We start from the raw sequence: 16,043 nt of genomic DNA on the forward strand, positions 1-16,043 counted from the left end.
GCTTTGCAAGGTTATGTAGGCGAAGGCATGGGAGAAACATTTCTCGGGTTTCTGGAAACGACCAAGAACATGATACCGTGGATATCGACGCTTCCATCGAACGAGCGAAGGAGAAACGAAACGAACGGGCATGGGCCGCTCGCGGATCGATCCCGATCCGTACCTGCTGCAACCGGGGAAGTTCTGGTGCGGTCCGCACCAAGGCAAAAGGCGGTGACAGCGCAAGCTCGTTGACCGACTCCACGGAACCAAACACCCCTCCCCCGGGCCCTCGAGTGACTGGCCAACTGATCACCACCCCCCCCCCCCCCCCCGGGACACTGAATCGCTCGCAGTTCGCACACCCCTCTGTCTTTATTTCGGGCAGCCATCGATCCTGCGATCCACTATGGGTTAGGTACCTGAGCCTAATACGGGAAAGGACAAGCGCAATGTGGGTCGGAAACAGCGAGTTGTCAGTGGAGCGGCGAACGACGTTCGTTCCGGAACCAGCAAGGTGGGTCACGGCGGGGCGGGGCGGGGCGGGGCGGGGCGGGACGGGAGGGAGACGGATGAGGCTCTGGACCCGGCCGTTCGTTTCGGCGCTTGGGAATTGCTTGAAACAAATTTTGAGCTTTAATGTTTTAAAACCTGAAGACTGGCCACCACTACGGAGTATGGTTGCAACCGTATCTCAACACATCATAGGCATGTGGTGCGGAGCTCTAGTCAGGTTAGTTAGTACCTACCTAGCTGTTAGCGCCAATGCAGATGACGTGTTGCCAACACTTGACATGTTTCAGATATTTGAAGCTTCTCTTTTGTTGTTATTTTTGTGTGGTTTGTGCGGATTGTGTCTGAGTGGAATGGTGCGGCGGACATGGAAACTGAGGAGAATCTATGTATGGGTAGAGGCCGGCCCGAGCGAGCTGGGTGCGATGACTCCGACGAGCGACGGAGGCAATGGGGCCGCCGCCGACACCCCGATGAAATGGGAGATGGATCCACTTGCCCGGGCCCGCAGCCGGCCGGCTCTCAATACGCAAAACCACTGCGGTAGCCAAAAGAAATAGAAGAAAGAGATACCGGAAACGGAAATTACTGGAAGGCCCCCGTAGTTAGACGTGCAGATTCGTTACGTACAAAACGAACAGCACACAAACCACAGAATACGCACGAGAGAACTTACCTTGTTGAGTTTAATCGGGGGGTAAGCGTGTTGGAGAGGGGCGACGACGAACATGAGTTCACCTGGCTGGCAACACGTCACCGTGTAGTGTCTGGTGACAACGTCAATCCGCATAACGCACCACGCATATACGCAGGTACAACTCAATCTTGCATGGCGCTGTTCGCATTGCTCACATTATGCAAGTGATAAAGAAAATCGAGGATGGGAACGCTGGTTATGCGGGGAAATGTAGACATTGGGAAATGAAAGAGCAGGATGACGTCCCGATCTATTTGGTGAATGCTGGTGATGGTTTTGTAAGGTTTTTTTTTTTTTCGTGTTTCTTGAACGAACAGAAACGGCGGGGGTTTTTATGCTTCAGTTGGGGGGGGGGGGGGGGGGGGGGGGGGGGTGTATTCAGTTGCTTGGCTCGGCCCCGGTCCGGTCCGCAACGGAGATATGTAGATGGGACGTCGGGATAACCGATATCGGAGCGGGGTTTGTGCCCCATCCGGGCCCGGTGGACGGGGTGCAATGGGTATCGCTTTCGGGGTTGTTGTAAAGCCAGCCATCCGTTGAGAGGAGTTCGGAGTCGGAACTACTGTATACTGTCTGAAATACATCCCGTTGAAAGGATGCACAGATGAACGACTCAAGGAAGAAGGCAAGAGGCAATTCGACACCTCGTATCAAGAGAACCTACGTCTCTAATCAACTTTGTAATGACTTTTGCCATGTTCGTTCGAAGAGGTCCTTCCCAATGGTCCCTTTGAACATTGCTTCCCGAGCCTCGTACAAGTAGATCGAACCTTCCCGGTTGCGCTTAATAATAATGTAGCAAACTGCGTTTGGATGCAACGTGCAAGTGGCTTTCCTAACCTGTATAAACCGGACGAATGGTTTTGGATTATTACAACAAAGATGAGAGAAGAAAAGAAAGCCGGACGGACACACGCGGGAGAATATTAATGATTTACAAAAGTAGAAAAAGGAAAAAAGAAAAAAAAAAAGAAAGCAAAAGGAAGCAAAAACAATGCCCAATAACAGGATTGAACTGTTGACCTTCGCATGACTTGATATCTCGGGGAGCAGATATTAGTACGACGCTCTAACCAGCTGAGCTAATCGGGCTGTTGGTTGACTGCAGTGTATTGCGAAAGCCTTATATTTGAATCGTTCCACAAACCTAGGAACATCGGCGTGGAGCTGTTACCCAGACAGATGTTTGATCGTTAGGAAACGTTTGGTAAATTGCTTCAAGTTCGATAGAAGGCGAGAAAATGAATGAGGGGGTTAGGGCACAAGTGTCCTCTGTTAGTCGCTATGCTGGGCATACTTATGGCGTTGGTGTTCCGTATACATGTGCAATGAACAGCTTGAAGATGGATGCATATCTTACCTTCGTACATTCCCGTGCACGATAGAAGAATAGTCGCGCGGAGGATCATACTGACGACTATTTAAGAAGGAGCCTTTACGGAAGCGAGACAAGTGAAAAGCCAAACCGCATCATATTATAACGTCAATGTGTGAGAGATCAGTTGGAAAGCAGAAGGAGGACAAGAGCGAGAACATTGTTTATTAGCCTGCCAAGTTGGACAGGCCTTTACGGGGCAGGACTCTCTAACGCCACTGAAGATCAAGAACGAAACCACCAAGCCGTAGAACTGTCTATTTCCATACATGTATATTTAGGATCCTATCCCACACGAAAGAGTTGCAGGTAACCATAAAACATCCATAGTGCCTCCCCCCTGATTTCCTGATTTCGTACTCCTTTCATGCAAGTCGTGAACCGACAAATCATCACCCATCAAATAACCCTCCAAATAGCTGTCGCTCGCTTCCCCATGATCTCCTCTCCCTCCTTCTCATCATCGACCCTATTTAGTCTACGCACCCACTCAATCTCCTCCGCCACGGCTTCCCTTTCAATCTGCGCCATGATTTGTAACTCAGCGAGCATGTTATCCACCAAACTTCCGAATCTGCTAAGCGTCCTGACCAGAGGCGACTCGTCATCTTCTCCTTCCTCTCCCTTGTCCGCTTCCCTCTCAATAGCTTCAACCCCTTTTATTGGTCGCGATGACCGAAAAGAAGACCCATAGTTGGCCTTCGACGACACTCCGCCCAGCTCCCCCAACATCCTCCGCCACTTCTCCAACCGCCTCCCGAGCGCAACGCACTCATTCTTCCATTCAAGATCCATACCCCCGATCATTTCCACCTCCCCATTCGCATCTAGCATCAACGCCCCATCCCGGCCATCTTCATTATCCGCTGCGCTTCTTCTCCGTTCCTCCAATATCCTCCCCGCCCTTCCAGCCCACACCTCAAAGGCGCGCACCACACGCGTGTACTTCCCAATGGTAACACCCGATGAAGAAGACGGAGACGAAAGGTCGCTCATAGCCCACACCCCCGAAATCACTTCATCCAACGCCTGTAGTTTTGTCTGGTCCAATGTTCCCCCAAACCCAGCCATAGCAAGCAAGCCCTCCACAACCCCCTCCTCCCCCTCCTTCCCCTCCATCTCCCCAACCGTTCTCTCCTCCGCCCTCACCCTCTCCCACATTTCCTGCAACTTCCCCCTAGCATCTTCCTCCCACTCCTCCTTTACCCGCTTCGCCTCCTGATGTAGCAAGTGCGACTGCAACAGTTCCGTCTGTAGCCGAGAAATCTCGGCGGAGAGAGCAACGTTTGCCGGCTGCTTGGAGGGCGTGGGAGGAGCGAGGAAGGAAGATGTCAGTGGCTTGGGCAAGAGCGGGATCTGGGCCGGAGTGTAGTGTTGTTGGTACGTGTCGAAGTTATGACGGGGCTGCTGCTGCTGCTGGGGGGCGGCGAGGGAGGATGTCGAAGACGCAAGAGGTTCGGGTATATGGGGTTTGGGCTTTAGTTTGACAACGTTCCTGGTCGCGGCGGCTGAGGGTGCCGTGATTGGCTGGCGCAAGGGAGGGGATTTGGTGACGGCGGTTGTGGTGGTTGCTGTTGTAGAAGGGGGCCTAGTTGAGGATAATACTTTTGGTGCCAGCTTTACAGTATTTGCTATTGCTGCTTCGGGGGCTTGTAAGGAGAGTGGTCTCCTGGAAGCAGCAAGACGCTGAGTCTGTGTCGTTGTTGTACTCACCGCTGTCCTTTCCGTTGTTCCTGTGGTGGTCGCGATATTGGTAGTAGAAACTGAAGATGCTGAGTTTTGCCGTTTGTGCGCTGGTGATGACCTTAGTCCGGTTCCAGTCACTGCTTTGGGCGTCCCTCCTGTCGTTGCTATCTCTGGCTTAGCGGTGGCAGGAGACCGTCTGAGTGCGTTGGCCGATATGAGTGACTGTGGCCTACTTTTACCAGGAGTGCTTGGTGGTGGAACTCCTTTGGAAGCGTTTTTGGGCGGATCACTCCCACTCCCAACTCCAGAAACACTGATGTCTTTACCTACGGCAGTTTTTGAGAACGCGGTGGCAGAAATTCCTGATACTGCTGTGCTTCTTGATACCGGTTTCGGCGTTGTTGGTTTCGGCGAGCTTATTGTTGCTGACTGAGTACGCGCATGCCCTCTCCCCCTTTGACCAATGCCTGTATCTATTTTGGACCTAGAACCAGATGCACCTGTTACTCTTGGGCTAGTGATGGTGGCTAATGAACCTGCACCCGACGAAGTAGTTGGACGAGTCATTCCAAACGATCCTGAAAATGATGGCGGTGTTGTGGTAGGTGGTGATAGAGGAGTAGTTCTCGCGGTCACATCAGTCGCGGGTATTTTGGGAGCGCGATTACGGAGAGGTTGTCTGAGGCTAGTTGTTGACAATGTTGTCGACTTTGTGGCAGTTGTTGATGTTCTTGATGGTTGTAGTGCCATTGCTGCTCCCGATACAACCCGGTTCCCAGAACCACTGGAGATCCCAGTTCCAACTTCCGCGCCAGTCCTTTCGCCTGCATTTTCAACTTTCCTCCCCTCTTGCTTCAATCTAGTACTAGCCAGTCGATTAAGCCCTCCAGAGGATGGTGGTTTGATATTGCTGCTGGTGGTGCCGCTTTTAGTACCAGTAACACTAGCCGTCCTTTTGATTCCGCTCCCGCTGATCGCCGTGCCAATGTTGCTGGTGGCGACAGTCCGAGAAACCATTCCTGGCGCAGCCAAAGCTCCTTTTGTTGTTGATGGCGTTTGAATCATCGAGACGGGCCGTTGCTTTGACGTTCTTACTCCTGCGCCCCTAGCGATATTGCTGCCAGCAGACGTACCAACTGCGGCGGTAATGGTAGTATCCTTCATCAGTCCCGCGGTGCTCATTGGTTTCCGGAGTGATTGAGTGCGATCCAGTGCACTTGGCTTTAAGGAAGGCGTTGGGGAGGACATGGTACCGGAGAGTTTCCTCCTCTTGAGAGGCGGGGATGTGATGGTGTTGTCAACAGTGTCCGTCATTCATTCGTGAAGCTGTGACTTATGGGTGCTGGTCTGTTGAATTATCGGGTTGGAAAGATCAATCTTGTGTGTCCAGAAGATATTGGGATGGAGTTTAGACGAAGCCACTGCGAACAACCCAATTGTTCGATGGATGTACACAATGCAGGTTGGTTAGGTCGGCAGTTATGGTTCAAAACCGGACATTTGTTACTTACCATGGGAACGCGTACAGTATTTTACGTGTTCCCGCATGTTCGGATACGTCCCCGTTCCCGCTCCTGCTTTCCATGTTTCGGTGGCCGTCTCCAGGGGGTTACAACGTGGTTGCCACAAAGTCTTCAGCGTGCCCGGCCTTCACACCCCTGGAACCCGCTAAAAGCTGGGGCCTGTCACTGCGGGCCGTTACTGAATTCCGGGTGGAAGGGTGGACGCCCGTCACTCTACACTAGGTACACCTGCAGCCGAAGAGGCGGGACCGATCGCCAGGGCAGATCCAGCGGGACCTGGATGGATGATCTAAACCACGGCAGCCCATCCGATACTGTATTCAACTTGCGACTGAGCTCAACCAAACGCCCGTTAGTCTTTTTCACACCGGGCTTCAGAAAGTTACTTCTTCAGGAAAACATTGTCGAGTTCTCATTACAAAGTAAAGTGGCTCTATCATTTTTCAATGGAGTGTGCCTCCATCATCCATACACCACTACCTACAGCAAAGTCAATCCAAAGAAAGGCCCCAAGAAAATTAGAAAAAAAAGTGCATCACCATCATGTTTCCCATCCAATCAGATATACCAATGACTTCTTTCAGTATCTTGCCTCGCAAATCACGTCAAACATATGTACCCCAAATGCCAACCCACTCTACAACTTATTACTGCCAGCCATGCGACAAATAGCATCAAGCAATTCCTACGCCAACGCCTGTTTTCTCTTTGCAGTATGCAGTTCTTTATGCTTCCTCCCAAACTTGTTTCCTAATTTTCAACACTCCACCCTTGCGATTACTGTGTCTCAACGGCATAAAGCACCCCGTTCTCTGTTGGTGGCCCGCTGCTAAAACCGTTCTGGTCCGCGTATTGGACTCCTGGGGTTATTTGGCCGTTCTCATCCTCCTCATTGAATCGTCTGCTCTCTTCCACATGGCGCAAAAGCTGCTTTAAATTGCCTCCAAACACCTTCAAACCTTTGGTGCAGGGAAGGCAGATGTTGAGGGCGCAGGCACTGCAAATGTAGCAATCCACATGCTGTCTCTCACCACAAGTGCGGCAGGCAATTCGATTATATTTCTGTCGGCTCGGCGTCATGTACCTGTGGCTCGTGAGGCACCGGTAGTGTTTGTCCGTAAGAGGGGGCGCATCGAGTACTCCGTCGGCTGGCAATGGTGTGCACCAGTTCTTCTTCTTCTTCTTCAGGAAGAAAGCCACGCCGGGGTTATCGGTCCTCTCGGGCCAGGACTGCTCCTCGGGCTCCTCCTCGTCCGAGATCACGGCAATCTCGTTGTCCACATATCTCTGCTTTGGCGGTCGGAGGGTCTCGACAGATACAGCAGAGCCGGATTCGGATACGGAGCCATGATCTATGGTACCATTGGAGTATTGGTGATATTCGTCCTGGACTTGAATTTGGGGAGTAGGATATGCGGGTTGGTATCCGTTGCCGGTTTTGGATGTGGTTCGAGTGGGAAACGGGGCTGCATTGGGGGCCGGGGGCCGCTCTACAGGGCGCCCCCGGTTGGCCGCAGGAGAAGCGGGGAGTCCAACAGGCGAGCGCACGGAGAGCCCGGCGGCATCATTGTTTTGTTCGCTTGGAGCCAGATTTGAATTGTTCACCGACCGCATCTGGGAGTCGTACCCTCCAACTGCTTTCCGCTGAATCGCGGGTCTGTTTCCACCTTGTACATCTGTCGATGGCACTTGTTGTACCGACGGCTCCCAATGCGGCTGCTTGACTTCGTACTGTCCATAGTCGGGTGCGGGATGGTAGGCGACGGAAGGAGCGGTAGTGGCGGCAGGCAGCCCATTGCTGGTTTCGAATGGCGGTTGCGACACTGCCTTTTCTGCGGGCGTACCCGCTCTCGGTGTGTCGTCGCGGCTCTTCTTTCTCAAGTGGGATTTGGCTTGGCCCATCGTATCCTGAACCTGGGGAATGACTTGTTGACGAGAGGCTGAAGGACGGATGTTTCTCCCAGGAAGAGCATTAGCAGTGGTTCTATGCGCTGGGGCACGGTAATTGTTATTGGCTGCAGGTGGGGATGCGTCGACGTGCCCTGGCGACAAAGGCGGTGTTACTGTTGGCTGGGCGTCGGCGGTGCGCGAAGCAGCATAAGATTGAATTTGGCCTGATTCGGCCGTGGATCCGTTGCTGGAATCAAGTTTCAGGTCCGCAACCACCAAGTTCTTTTCACTTTTCACCGATCTCCGTCTCCAGAGCTCTCCGTGCTGGGGAGAAGTGTTTGAGCCGTTGATCGAGATCGGCGCGATTTGCGCCCCTGTCGAAGCTTGTTCTGTTTCTGGTCGGACTATTTTCGGCGGGGTCTCTGGCCTTGGACGGTTAAGATGCGCGTCTTTCTCTTTCACTGGAGGCGCGGGCGGTGCCGGCGGCAATTCTCGCTCTGATTGTGCGAAATTTCGAGACCTGTCTGCTTCCCTTTTTTGTTCATGGCTGTTGGAATATGGGACTTGTCCGACCAGTCTCGAAGACGTTGTGCTTAAGTTGGGCTCCTTGGAATCGGGAAAGCTATGGGTAGAGTTTGTCGAGGATCTCGGGGTTGATCCAGGACTGCCATCCGAATATGCCCACACGATGCTGGATACGGACCCGGCTGGTGACACGGGAACCGAAGTTTCGGGCGACACGGCGGGCTTAAGATTTGCTGACGCCGAGGCCGAAGCCGGAACCGAAGCCGGGACTGGGGCTAAGTGGGGTGGTGAGGATGGCCGGGAAGCTGCGATGGGCTTTAGGGTGGGCGAGTCTGGGGAAACCGCAACCGACGTGGGAGAATTCACAAGCGAAGGTGAAGTAGGGGAACTTATGCCAGGACGAACAGGCCGTCTGGGTATCGACATGGGCGGTAGGGGCGGCAGCGGAGCATTCCAAGGTTTGGCGTTGGAAGCGGCTGTCGGGGTAGGGGGTGTGGAGGCCGCGTTGGCAGTCGTGATCATAGTAGCTGCCTTCTGCCTATCAGCTCCGAGATGCTGCGACCCGGCCGTTCTTTCCCAGCTGGGTGCTTCCACAGCAGATCTAGGCGCTGGCAGCAACTTTGGTTTTGCTTGCTGTGGCGGCGGAGGAGGCGGCGCAGTGGGAGGACCAGTTGGGGGACCAGAGATACCAGTACGAGTCTGGATTGGTGCAACAGGTAGCTTCTTGTCCAATGGGCTCAAAGCTGACGTTGCTGATGTCGGCGTTGCTGCTATGGGCGTTGTTGTTGTTGTCGTTGGCGGCGCGGATTTGGGCGGTGCTGGACTTCTGGTTGTTGCTCCTCCTGTGGTTGCTTCTGGCGATAGCAACGATTGGTCGGGAGCCTTCGATTGGGCCCCGTCAAAACGAAGCAACTCAGAGAGCTCGAGTTTGGGAAGATCGGGGAGGTCCAAATCCAATCTGTTTGGTCCGGCATTGGACGGCGGGGTTGGGTGTGCTTTTGAGAAAAGTGATCTGCCCTTCTCTCCCCCAGCGGACCGCTTCCTCCTCAAGAAATTTGCAGCTGCTTCCATGATGGAGAGTGATTGTCCGACTCGATGCTCCTTCAAGAAACCGTCTCTCGGGTGCTAGGCGTGTCTCAGTATCTCCCCTTTCCCCGGAAAGCACAGGATACGAGTTCCAGATTCCCTGTCAATAAGAGGATATCGTGTGACTCGGCTCAGGACTGGGAGACAGAATGGCAAGCAGGATGGTCTGAGGGCAGCGATTTGGTCCAACTCCAAAAGTCCGGTTGAGTGTGATCGATGCGGCGGTTCTCTAGGACAAGAAACAAGGCCCGCATGTGGTGTTGCACATGAAGTGGGAGGGTTCGTATGATCTTCGTCGAGGCGACTCCCGGCGGGTTGCCGGTTGGGAAGAGATGGTGATACGACTGCGCCGGAATCCCACTGGCGGCAGTGAGACCTTACTTCGTGCAAGAGATATAGATGGCCACGCGAAAGAGTTTGAGACGAGCAATCGTGCGTACGGTAGGTAGGTCAGCTCAGGTATATGCGAAGACGGCAACTCGATAAAATTCGAGACGACACTGCAGACGATGAAGTCGCATTTCGACAAGGTTACATAGAGGTAACCTCACCCCCCTGGCTCCCATGAGCCCTATTCCCTGCAAGACTCGAGGCGGCCCATATGGAAATTAGTTGGATCGCCCTAAAGGGACCCTTTCCCCTGCCGTCACATTGTCCCATGTTCTTCTGAAACAGCCGCTCACGATGAGCCAAACGGTCAAGTCTGTGATATTCAATTTGGCACGAACGAAGTCAAAGTCGCTCGTGCAGTTGTTGTTGTTGTTGCCTGTTGCTGTTACATGAGGCTTGCCCTTAATCACAGATGTCTGATGATCTTCACATCTTCACCAAGCAGTAAAAGCCTTCGGGCTGCTGGACGTCTACAAACATCCACAGGCCCATCAGATGCGCAACGATATGTCACATACTGTATATGCAAAGTCTGCACTTAACCCGAGAGCGAATTGCAGCATTCACTCTGCGAAGATGATTTGAAGCCATGTTCGGTGCATCTGTGTGGTTCTGGAAGAAATCAGATGGATCATGGGATGCCAGGAAGTGGCGCAAACGGCTTCAGGCGTGTTGCGTACATCGGCACTTGTAGATGAATGGTAGTAATCCCGCAGCGTGCAAGGGGATAGCTTCGGAAGAGATACCCCTTTACCCGACGCTGGGACCGAAGACCGAAGACCGGGTGACAGCCTCAATGCAAATGAATCACCCTAATGCCATCATCAACATCATCTGAACCTTCAGACGAAAGTATGGCCGGATCGGTGACAAACCGAGGTTCAGACGGAGACTAGAAACATAAAAGTCCACCTAGATGAAGCAAGTTGAAGATTCTCCCGGGATACAGAATTCAGTACAATGGGTCCCGAGATTCGAATTTTTCCTTCAATTTATGCATGACATTCCGTCTGTAGCCAGGATACGCTATTCCGTTCCTGGCAAGCGTGATCCTTTGCCCCCCTGAAGAATTTCACATGACGCAACTGCTAAACCTCAACATGAGAAAGCAAAAGAAGAAAAGCATTCCAGTCATCACTTCAAGCCACACTCACACAATACCAGAGACTAACAAAACACAAGGACGTAAGACTTGTTGGCAAGACAAATTCATACATCGTAATAGCCAATTGCTATCGTCGCACGACCCTCGGTTTGCGACCTTGAAAAGTCGATACGGAGGGAGCACGGATGGCCTGCTACATACCTCTACTTGGCAAACATTGTGCGGGGCGGATACGGAGCACCTCTAACCTCTACGGCCAGCAGCGGGCTCCGCATGGATTACACTCCAGTTCCTTTCGGTGCCGATATGCACGGCGAACATGATGCAGGACAAGGGAACATCCGGTTCTCCGCATATAGTGTATGTAGTGTACAGTAGTATCTAGACTACCTACTGGCTCTTATCCCTCGCGTTCCTTCCTTTTTCTCCTTTCCATCCTCTCTCTTCCTGGCATCGAAGGTCTGTCATCCAGCTGGAGTTTAGAGGTACATGCGGTTGTTCCCGCGTCCACTTCCCCGATCCGGTTCTTCAATTCCTGGCACCCTTCTCCTTCTACGTGTACACACCTACGCCATACGTTGAAATGATCGACGAAGTAAGTCTGGGGCTCTCTGTGCCTTTCAACGTAACCCGCAATAGCACCCAGACCAATCATCCTTGGCTTCGAAGAAGCTTCCCGAGCTTCAGGTTGGATGTACACCAATTCGGCTTGATGCAGGTCCCAGAGACACAGAGTAACATTTGGGTCCGGGTCATTACATGATGAACTGAAGAGGTTTAAATACGATGACCCTCGTCGCCGCAAGAACTCGGCACACAAACACCACTTATTGAGATGGATTGGGACTTCTGGGGTTATTCGCGCTCTCGTTTTGGGAGAGCCATGTCCGCTATGGGACAGGGTTGCACGACAACTGCAAGTAGCAGCAGCCGCGACGAGATATGTTGCCAACTGGATGACGCTTGTTCACGAGACGACCACTTGGGCCGGGGTTTTGACGTATCGCACTTACACCAGTTGTTGCCTTGGCATTGCGAGACTCAAGGCTGTCTATGTTCTCGAAAAGAACTTGTATTCTCCAAGCCAAGTCATCCGCGTCCTGTGCCCCAAGACTATACTGATGACCACCTTGTGATGATGGGTCCGGCATGGCACAGATGCGTCCGTTGCCCAAGCGGCGGTGTTCCCGGCCTTGGCAGGCCAACTCCCTAGTGGAGGAAGGGGCATTGACTTCGTCCTAAGAGTTGGTGGTGTTGTTGTTGTTGTTGTTGTTTATCCTTTAAGCTGGTCGGTGCCCCCTCCTGCCAAACCAACAACACACGACCATGATCTACCCTCGTATCGGGACGGCAGAATAACAATGCGGTGACCCTCAATACCGCCCCGCTGAGAAAAAGCTGCGGCGGAGGCGTTTACTCCCTTCGTCCAGACTGGAACTTGCTCATGTCATCTGTATCGGCTCCTCCATGGAGCCTCTACGATGGCAAACAGGCACACCGAGCATCAACGTGGTGAAGAGTTCGCTGGTAAACACTTCACTGCCCTTGAGCCGTCTAAGATCATCTATAAATAACTAGCTGTGTGGTTGTGAGGTTGTCTCCCTTTTACCTCCTACAATCAAGCAGAATCAACCGCCGAACACCCAGACGCGATGAGATTTCTACAGATTCTGGCTGGCATAGCGGGCCTCGCAAGCATGTTAAGCCCCATCCAAGCTTCTACGGTCATCGACGCGTCAACCGCCGCCAAAGCCGCCATCGACGCCATGAACAACGCCTTCTACAACCCCTCCGAAGGCCGCTGGTCTCCTGATGTCGCCTGGTGGATCTCCGGTACCGCCCTCCAGGCGGTTTTGGACTACATGCACGTTACCGGCTCACGGGACTACCTCTCTCAAGCGCACGAGATCATCGAAAAGCAAAAGGCCCCCCTGCCCTGGTGGCCACAAGGCGACGGTAACTTCAGGGCTGACTCGACCGACGATACGGGCTGGTGGGCGCTGGCCATGCTCCGCATGTTTGACCTTACGGGCGACAAGCAATACCTGACGATTGCAATGCAGGACGAGCAGTACATCTGGAACTACTGGACGGACACGGAGTGTGGCGGCGGCATCTATGTGGACATCAAGGCGATGACGTACAAGAATGCCATTGCCAACGCCTTGTATATCAAGCTGGCCGCGGGTTTGCATCTTCGAACGGGTGATGCTCGTTATCTGACCAGGGCGCTCAAGGCGCACCAGTGGTTCGTGGAATCGGGCATGATCAACGCAGAGGAATTGGTCAACGACGGGTTGACGCAAGATAAGGCTAATGGAGTGTGCTTCAACAACGAGGGACCGACGTGGTCGTACCTCCAGGGAGTGGTAATAGGCGGTTTAGTTGGTATGGTACCCCCTTCGTTCCAACCCCTTTCTTATAATATTGTATATGGAACGAAACAGCCAATGAACGGAAAACAACTAACAACCCAACCCTTGAAACCAGAACTCTTTCGCACAACACTCAACGAAACCTACATCCGCTCTGCCGCAACCCTCGCCAACGCCGTCATCTCCTCGCCCCAACTCACTCCCCCCTCCACAGGTGTTCTAACCGACTACGCCTGCGAGGGCACCGCCGCGGGCTGTAACTACGACCAGCAGAGCTTTAAGGGCATATTTGCTCGCAACCTCGGCGAGCTCGATGTGTTGATTGTGGGACGACCGTATCGCACATACCTGGAGCAGAACGCAAACTCGGCTTATCAGAAGGCACGAAACGCAGATGATACGTATGGTACAAGCTGGTCGGGACCGTTTGATGGAAGCAGTTTGGCAAAACAGCAGTCGGCGGCGAGCTTGTGGGTTGCGCTACTTTAGGAAAAGGATGCAGGTTTGATATCTTTCGGCAGCTGTGTGGGCGGGGGATGGTTTTGAACTCGGTCCTGAGAGACCTGGAATGGTTAATAGATGGGTGTGAGCGGACACAGGTTATGATCCGCCACTGCTACGGTTCCTGGACCTCGAACATATAAGAAGGCCAAAGGGGGAGATAAAAGATGGGAAAAAGGGGAGCAAAGATAAAAAGTCATTGCTATGGGACATTGCAGCCTTCCTCTTGACCAATTGGTGACGCCGTATAACTTGTGGAGACTTGAGAATAATAGCAGGACATACTTGATCCGTCCAAGGGTCATAGCCTGTATCGTAGGATATATTTTTCGTTATGGTATGAGGTGTTTGAAGAATGGGTAGATGGAAGGAAGTGAGTGTCTGTCAGTAGACCGCGTTTCTCACCACCGCAACAGCCTGTTTTCCTTGTCGAATACCGCAATGAAGATTAACATTGTGCGTATGAGATCAGTATCATCAACGTCGTTCGCAAAGAGACAAAGCCCCCGCCGCTACCTGTACATACATACGTACGGGATAATCTGAAAAACTCCAATCACTCCGATTTCATCCCAAAAATCAACTCCAACCTCCGCGTCCGCCGTCCCAGTGTCTATTGATGCTTTTGGGGATGTGTTGACCAAGAAAATCGGTTGTTCCGCTCAGGCCCCCAATTCCGCCCATTCAAACCTTCCTCGTGTATTCTTCTATCTTATTTTATTCCCTTATCGATCGCTTCGTCCTAGCCTGTCGTGTAGGGCGTGACGCAAACCGCTTGTGACACTCTTCCTCCTCCTTTTCAACCCTGTTCCCTGTCCCTCCTTCTCATCCTTGAGTATTTTTCCCTTCACCGTCCTGTCTACCTCTATATCCCCGGGTTTTCCCTGAGCAATACGCCGAATCGCAATCTTCCCTTCCCTTCTTCCTTCCAACCCGCAAAGAAAAGAAAAGAAAAAATAATCAAGACATCACGTCCTGTTCTATAGGCTAAACGGCCTCTTGGGGTAGCTGACTCCCTCAACAGCGGCGTTGTCCACGAACCAACTGCACCGCTCACCCGTCGCCTCGTTCACCAGGGCGCACGGCAACCCCTTGCCCTCCTCAAAGATATCCTTCATGATCTCCTTCTTGCCGCTGCCCGTCGCCACGAACGCAACGCGCACCGCGTGCGTCACAACGGGGAGGGTGAGGGTGATGCGGCGCGGGGGCGGCTTGGGCGAGTCCTCGATGGGGCTGACCCAGGCCTCGGTCTCGCGCAGCAGCTCGTGTCCGGGGAAGAGGGAGCAGGTGTGTCCATCGGGCCCGCAGCCCAGCAACAACAAATCGAAGATGGGCAGCTTGACCGAGTCGCGCGAAGCAAAAGAGCGGACGAGCGTCTGCTCGTACCGGTCCGCCAGCTCCTGCGTGTCGTCGAGGACGGATTCATCGATGGTGTGTACCGTCGGTTGCGGGGTGCCCTGGGGGAGCTTGTCGAGCAGCTCCTTCTTGAGGAGCGCGTAGTTGGAGTCCTCGTGATTGAGAGGGACCGCGCGCTCGTCCGCGAAGAAGATTTCCCAGCTCTCCCACTTAACCTCGTCCGACTCGTCCTTGGCCGGGGCCAGCAGCGCTTGCGCGAGCGTCTTGGGCAGCGAGCCACCTGAGACGCCGACCTTGAAGACGCCGTGTCGCTCGAGGCCGGCCTCCTGGCACGAGATTAGGTAGGAGCGGAGGGCGGTCGCGAGCGTATCGACGCTGGGGAAGGAGTAGAGGTTGACTTGCTTGCCCATTGCTGTTGCTTGGCTTATCGCAGGAGGTTGCTGTGATGTTGTGGTGGGGGATTTATGTTGGTGCTGCTTCGGACGGCGACGTTTTAGGTCTGTTCAATTACGATGACCAGCGATAGGAGGTCTCTACACTTTTCGTGGGTGGTTTTTGTGTGTTTTACTCACTTCGTGATTGTTCAGAGTCGTGGAGGGGGGGCGGAAGGGAAAGAGAAACGGGGGGGGGGGGGGGTTATGGTCTGTCGGTGTCTTGTCCCCGTGCGATGACTGCGGGGGCCGGGACGATAGCGCACACTAGACCAGCTTTTAGTGTACAGTCAGTCACTGAAAGCCGTAGCGGTGGCCGTAGCGATAGTAGCTCTGAGCGTCGTTGTTTTACAGTGGGGAACTACCAATGGGCGAACTCCAGGGAACTAATGAACCAAAAAGCTTTTTTTTTTTTTTGCGACCAATCAAGATGTATCAAAATTGCACCTCCCCTGTTTGAAGGCCCTCCAGATACCAGGTAGCGACGTACTGCAGTAGTAGAGGCACCTAGGGAGGTATACGTCAGGTATGGTGTCCCCCCAACACCACGATAACAGCTCATGGCAGACAAAGCCGCTCGGTACTCACGATATGGTCATGGAAAGCCGCAA

The 16,043-nt window shown here is 53.2% G+C and overlaps 5 protein-coding genes and 1 non-coding gene across 6 annotated transcripts; 2 read left to right on the forward strand and 4 right to left on the reverse strand.

The window, feature by feature from the left end:
* Nucleotides 1–431: 431 nt before the first annotated feature.
* On the forward strand, nucleotides 432–1,084 carry NCU10301 (hypothetical protein; the record flags this gene model as incomplete). Its single annotated transcript, XM_001728437.2, has 3 exons — nucleotides 432–496; nucleotides 637–712; nucleotides 783–1,084. 3 exons carry the CDS (start codon nucleotides 432–434, stop codon nucleotides 1,050–1,052), a joined length of 411 nt encoding a protein of 136 aa, XP_001728489.1. The 3' UTR covers nucleotides 1,053–1,084.
* Nucleotides 1,085–2,184: 1,100 nt separating this feature from the next.
* Nucleotides 2,185–2,281, reverse strand: NCU15230. The gene has a single exon. It is a non-coding gene; the product is annotated as a tRNA-Ile (tRNA).
* Nucleotides 2,282–2,867: 586 nt separating this feature from the next.
* Nucleotides 2,868–5,642, reverse strand: NCU00084 (hypothetical protein). The gene is made up of 4 exons (XM_952115.2): nucleotides 5,384–5,642; nucleotides 4,581–4,679; nucleotides 4,278–4,424; nucleotides 2,868–4,135 (listed from the first exon to the last, which is right to left on the reverse strand). The coding sequence occupies exons 1-4, from the start codon at nucleotides 5,562–5,564 to the stop codon at nucleotides 2,964–2,966; spliced, it is 1,599 nt and encodes a 532-aa protein (XP_957208.2). The 5' UTR covers nucleotides 5,565–5,642; the 3' UTR covers nucleotides 2,868–2,963.
* A 521-nt stretch (nucleotides 5,643–6,163) lies between these two features.
* On the reverse strand, nucleotides 6,164–9,734 carry NCU00085 (hypothetical protein). Its single transcript, XM_952116.2, has one exon. It carries the CDS (start codon nucleotides 9,257–9,259, stop codon nucleotides 6,551–6,553), a length of 2,709 nt encoding a protein of 902 aa, XP_957209.1. The 5' UTR covers nucleotides 9,260–9,734; the 3' UTR covers nucleotides 6,164–6,550.
* Nucleotides 9,735–12,479: 2,745 nt separating this feature from the next.
* Nucleotides 12,480–13,633, forward strand: NCU00086 (glycosyl hydrolase; the record flags this gene model as incomplete). Its single annotated transcript, XM_952117.2, has 2 exons — nucleotides 12,480–13,157; nucleotides 13,260–13,633. The coding sequence occupies exons 1-2, from the start codon at nucleotides 12,536–12,538 to the stop codon at nucleotides 13,631–13,633; spliced, it is 996 nt and encodes a 331-aa protein (XP_957210.2). The 5' UTR covers nucleotides 12,480–12,535.
* Nucleotides 13,634–13,950: 317 nt separating this feature from the next.
* On the reverse strand, nucleotides 13,951–15,621 carry ppm-1 (pentose phosphate metabolism-1). Its single transcript, XM_952118.2, has one exon. The coding sequence runs from the start codon at nucleotides 15,409–15,411 to the stop codon at nucleotides 14,626–14,628; it is 786 nt and encodes a 261-aa protein (XP_957211.1). The 5' UTR covers nucleotides 15,412–15,621; the 3' UTR covers nucleotides 13,951–14,625.
* Nucleotides 15,622–16,043: the final 422 nt, after the last annotated feature.

This window comes from Neurospora crassa, linkage group III (genome assembly GCF_000182925.2).
Source record: "Neurospora crassa OR74A linkage group III, whole genome shotgun sequence".
NCBI classification, from domain to species: domain Eukaryota; kingdom Fungi; phylum Ascomycota; class Sordariomycetes; order Sordariales; family Sordariaceae; genus Neurospora; species Neurospora crassa.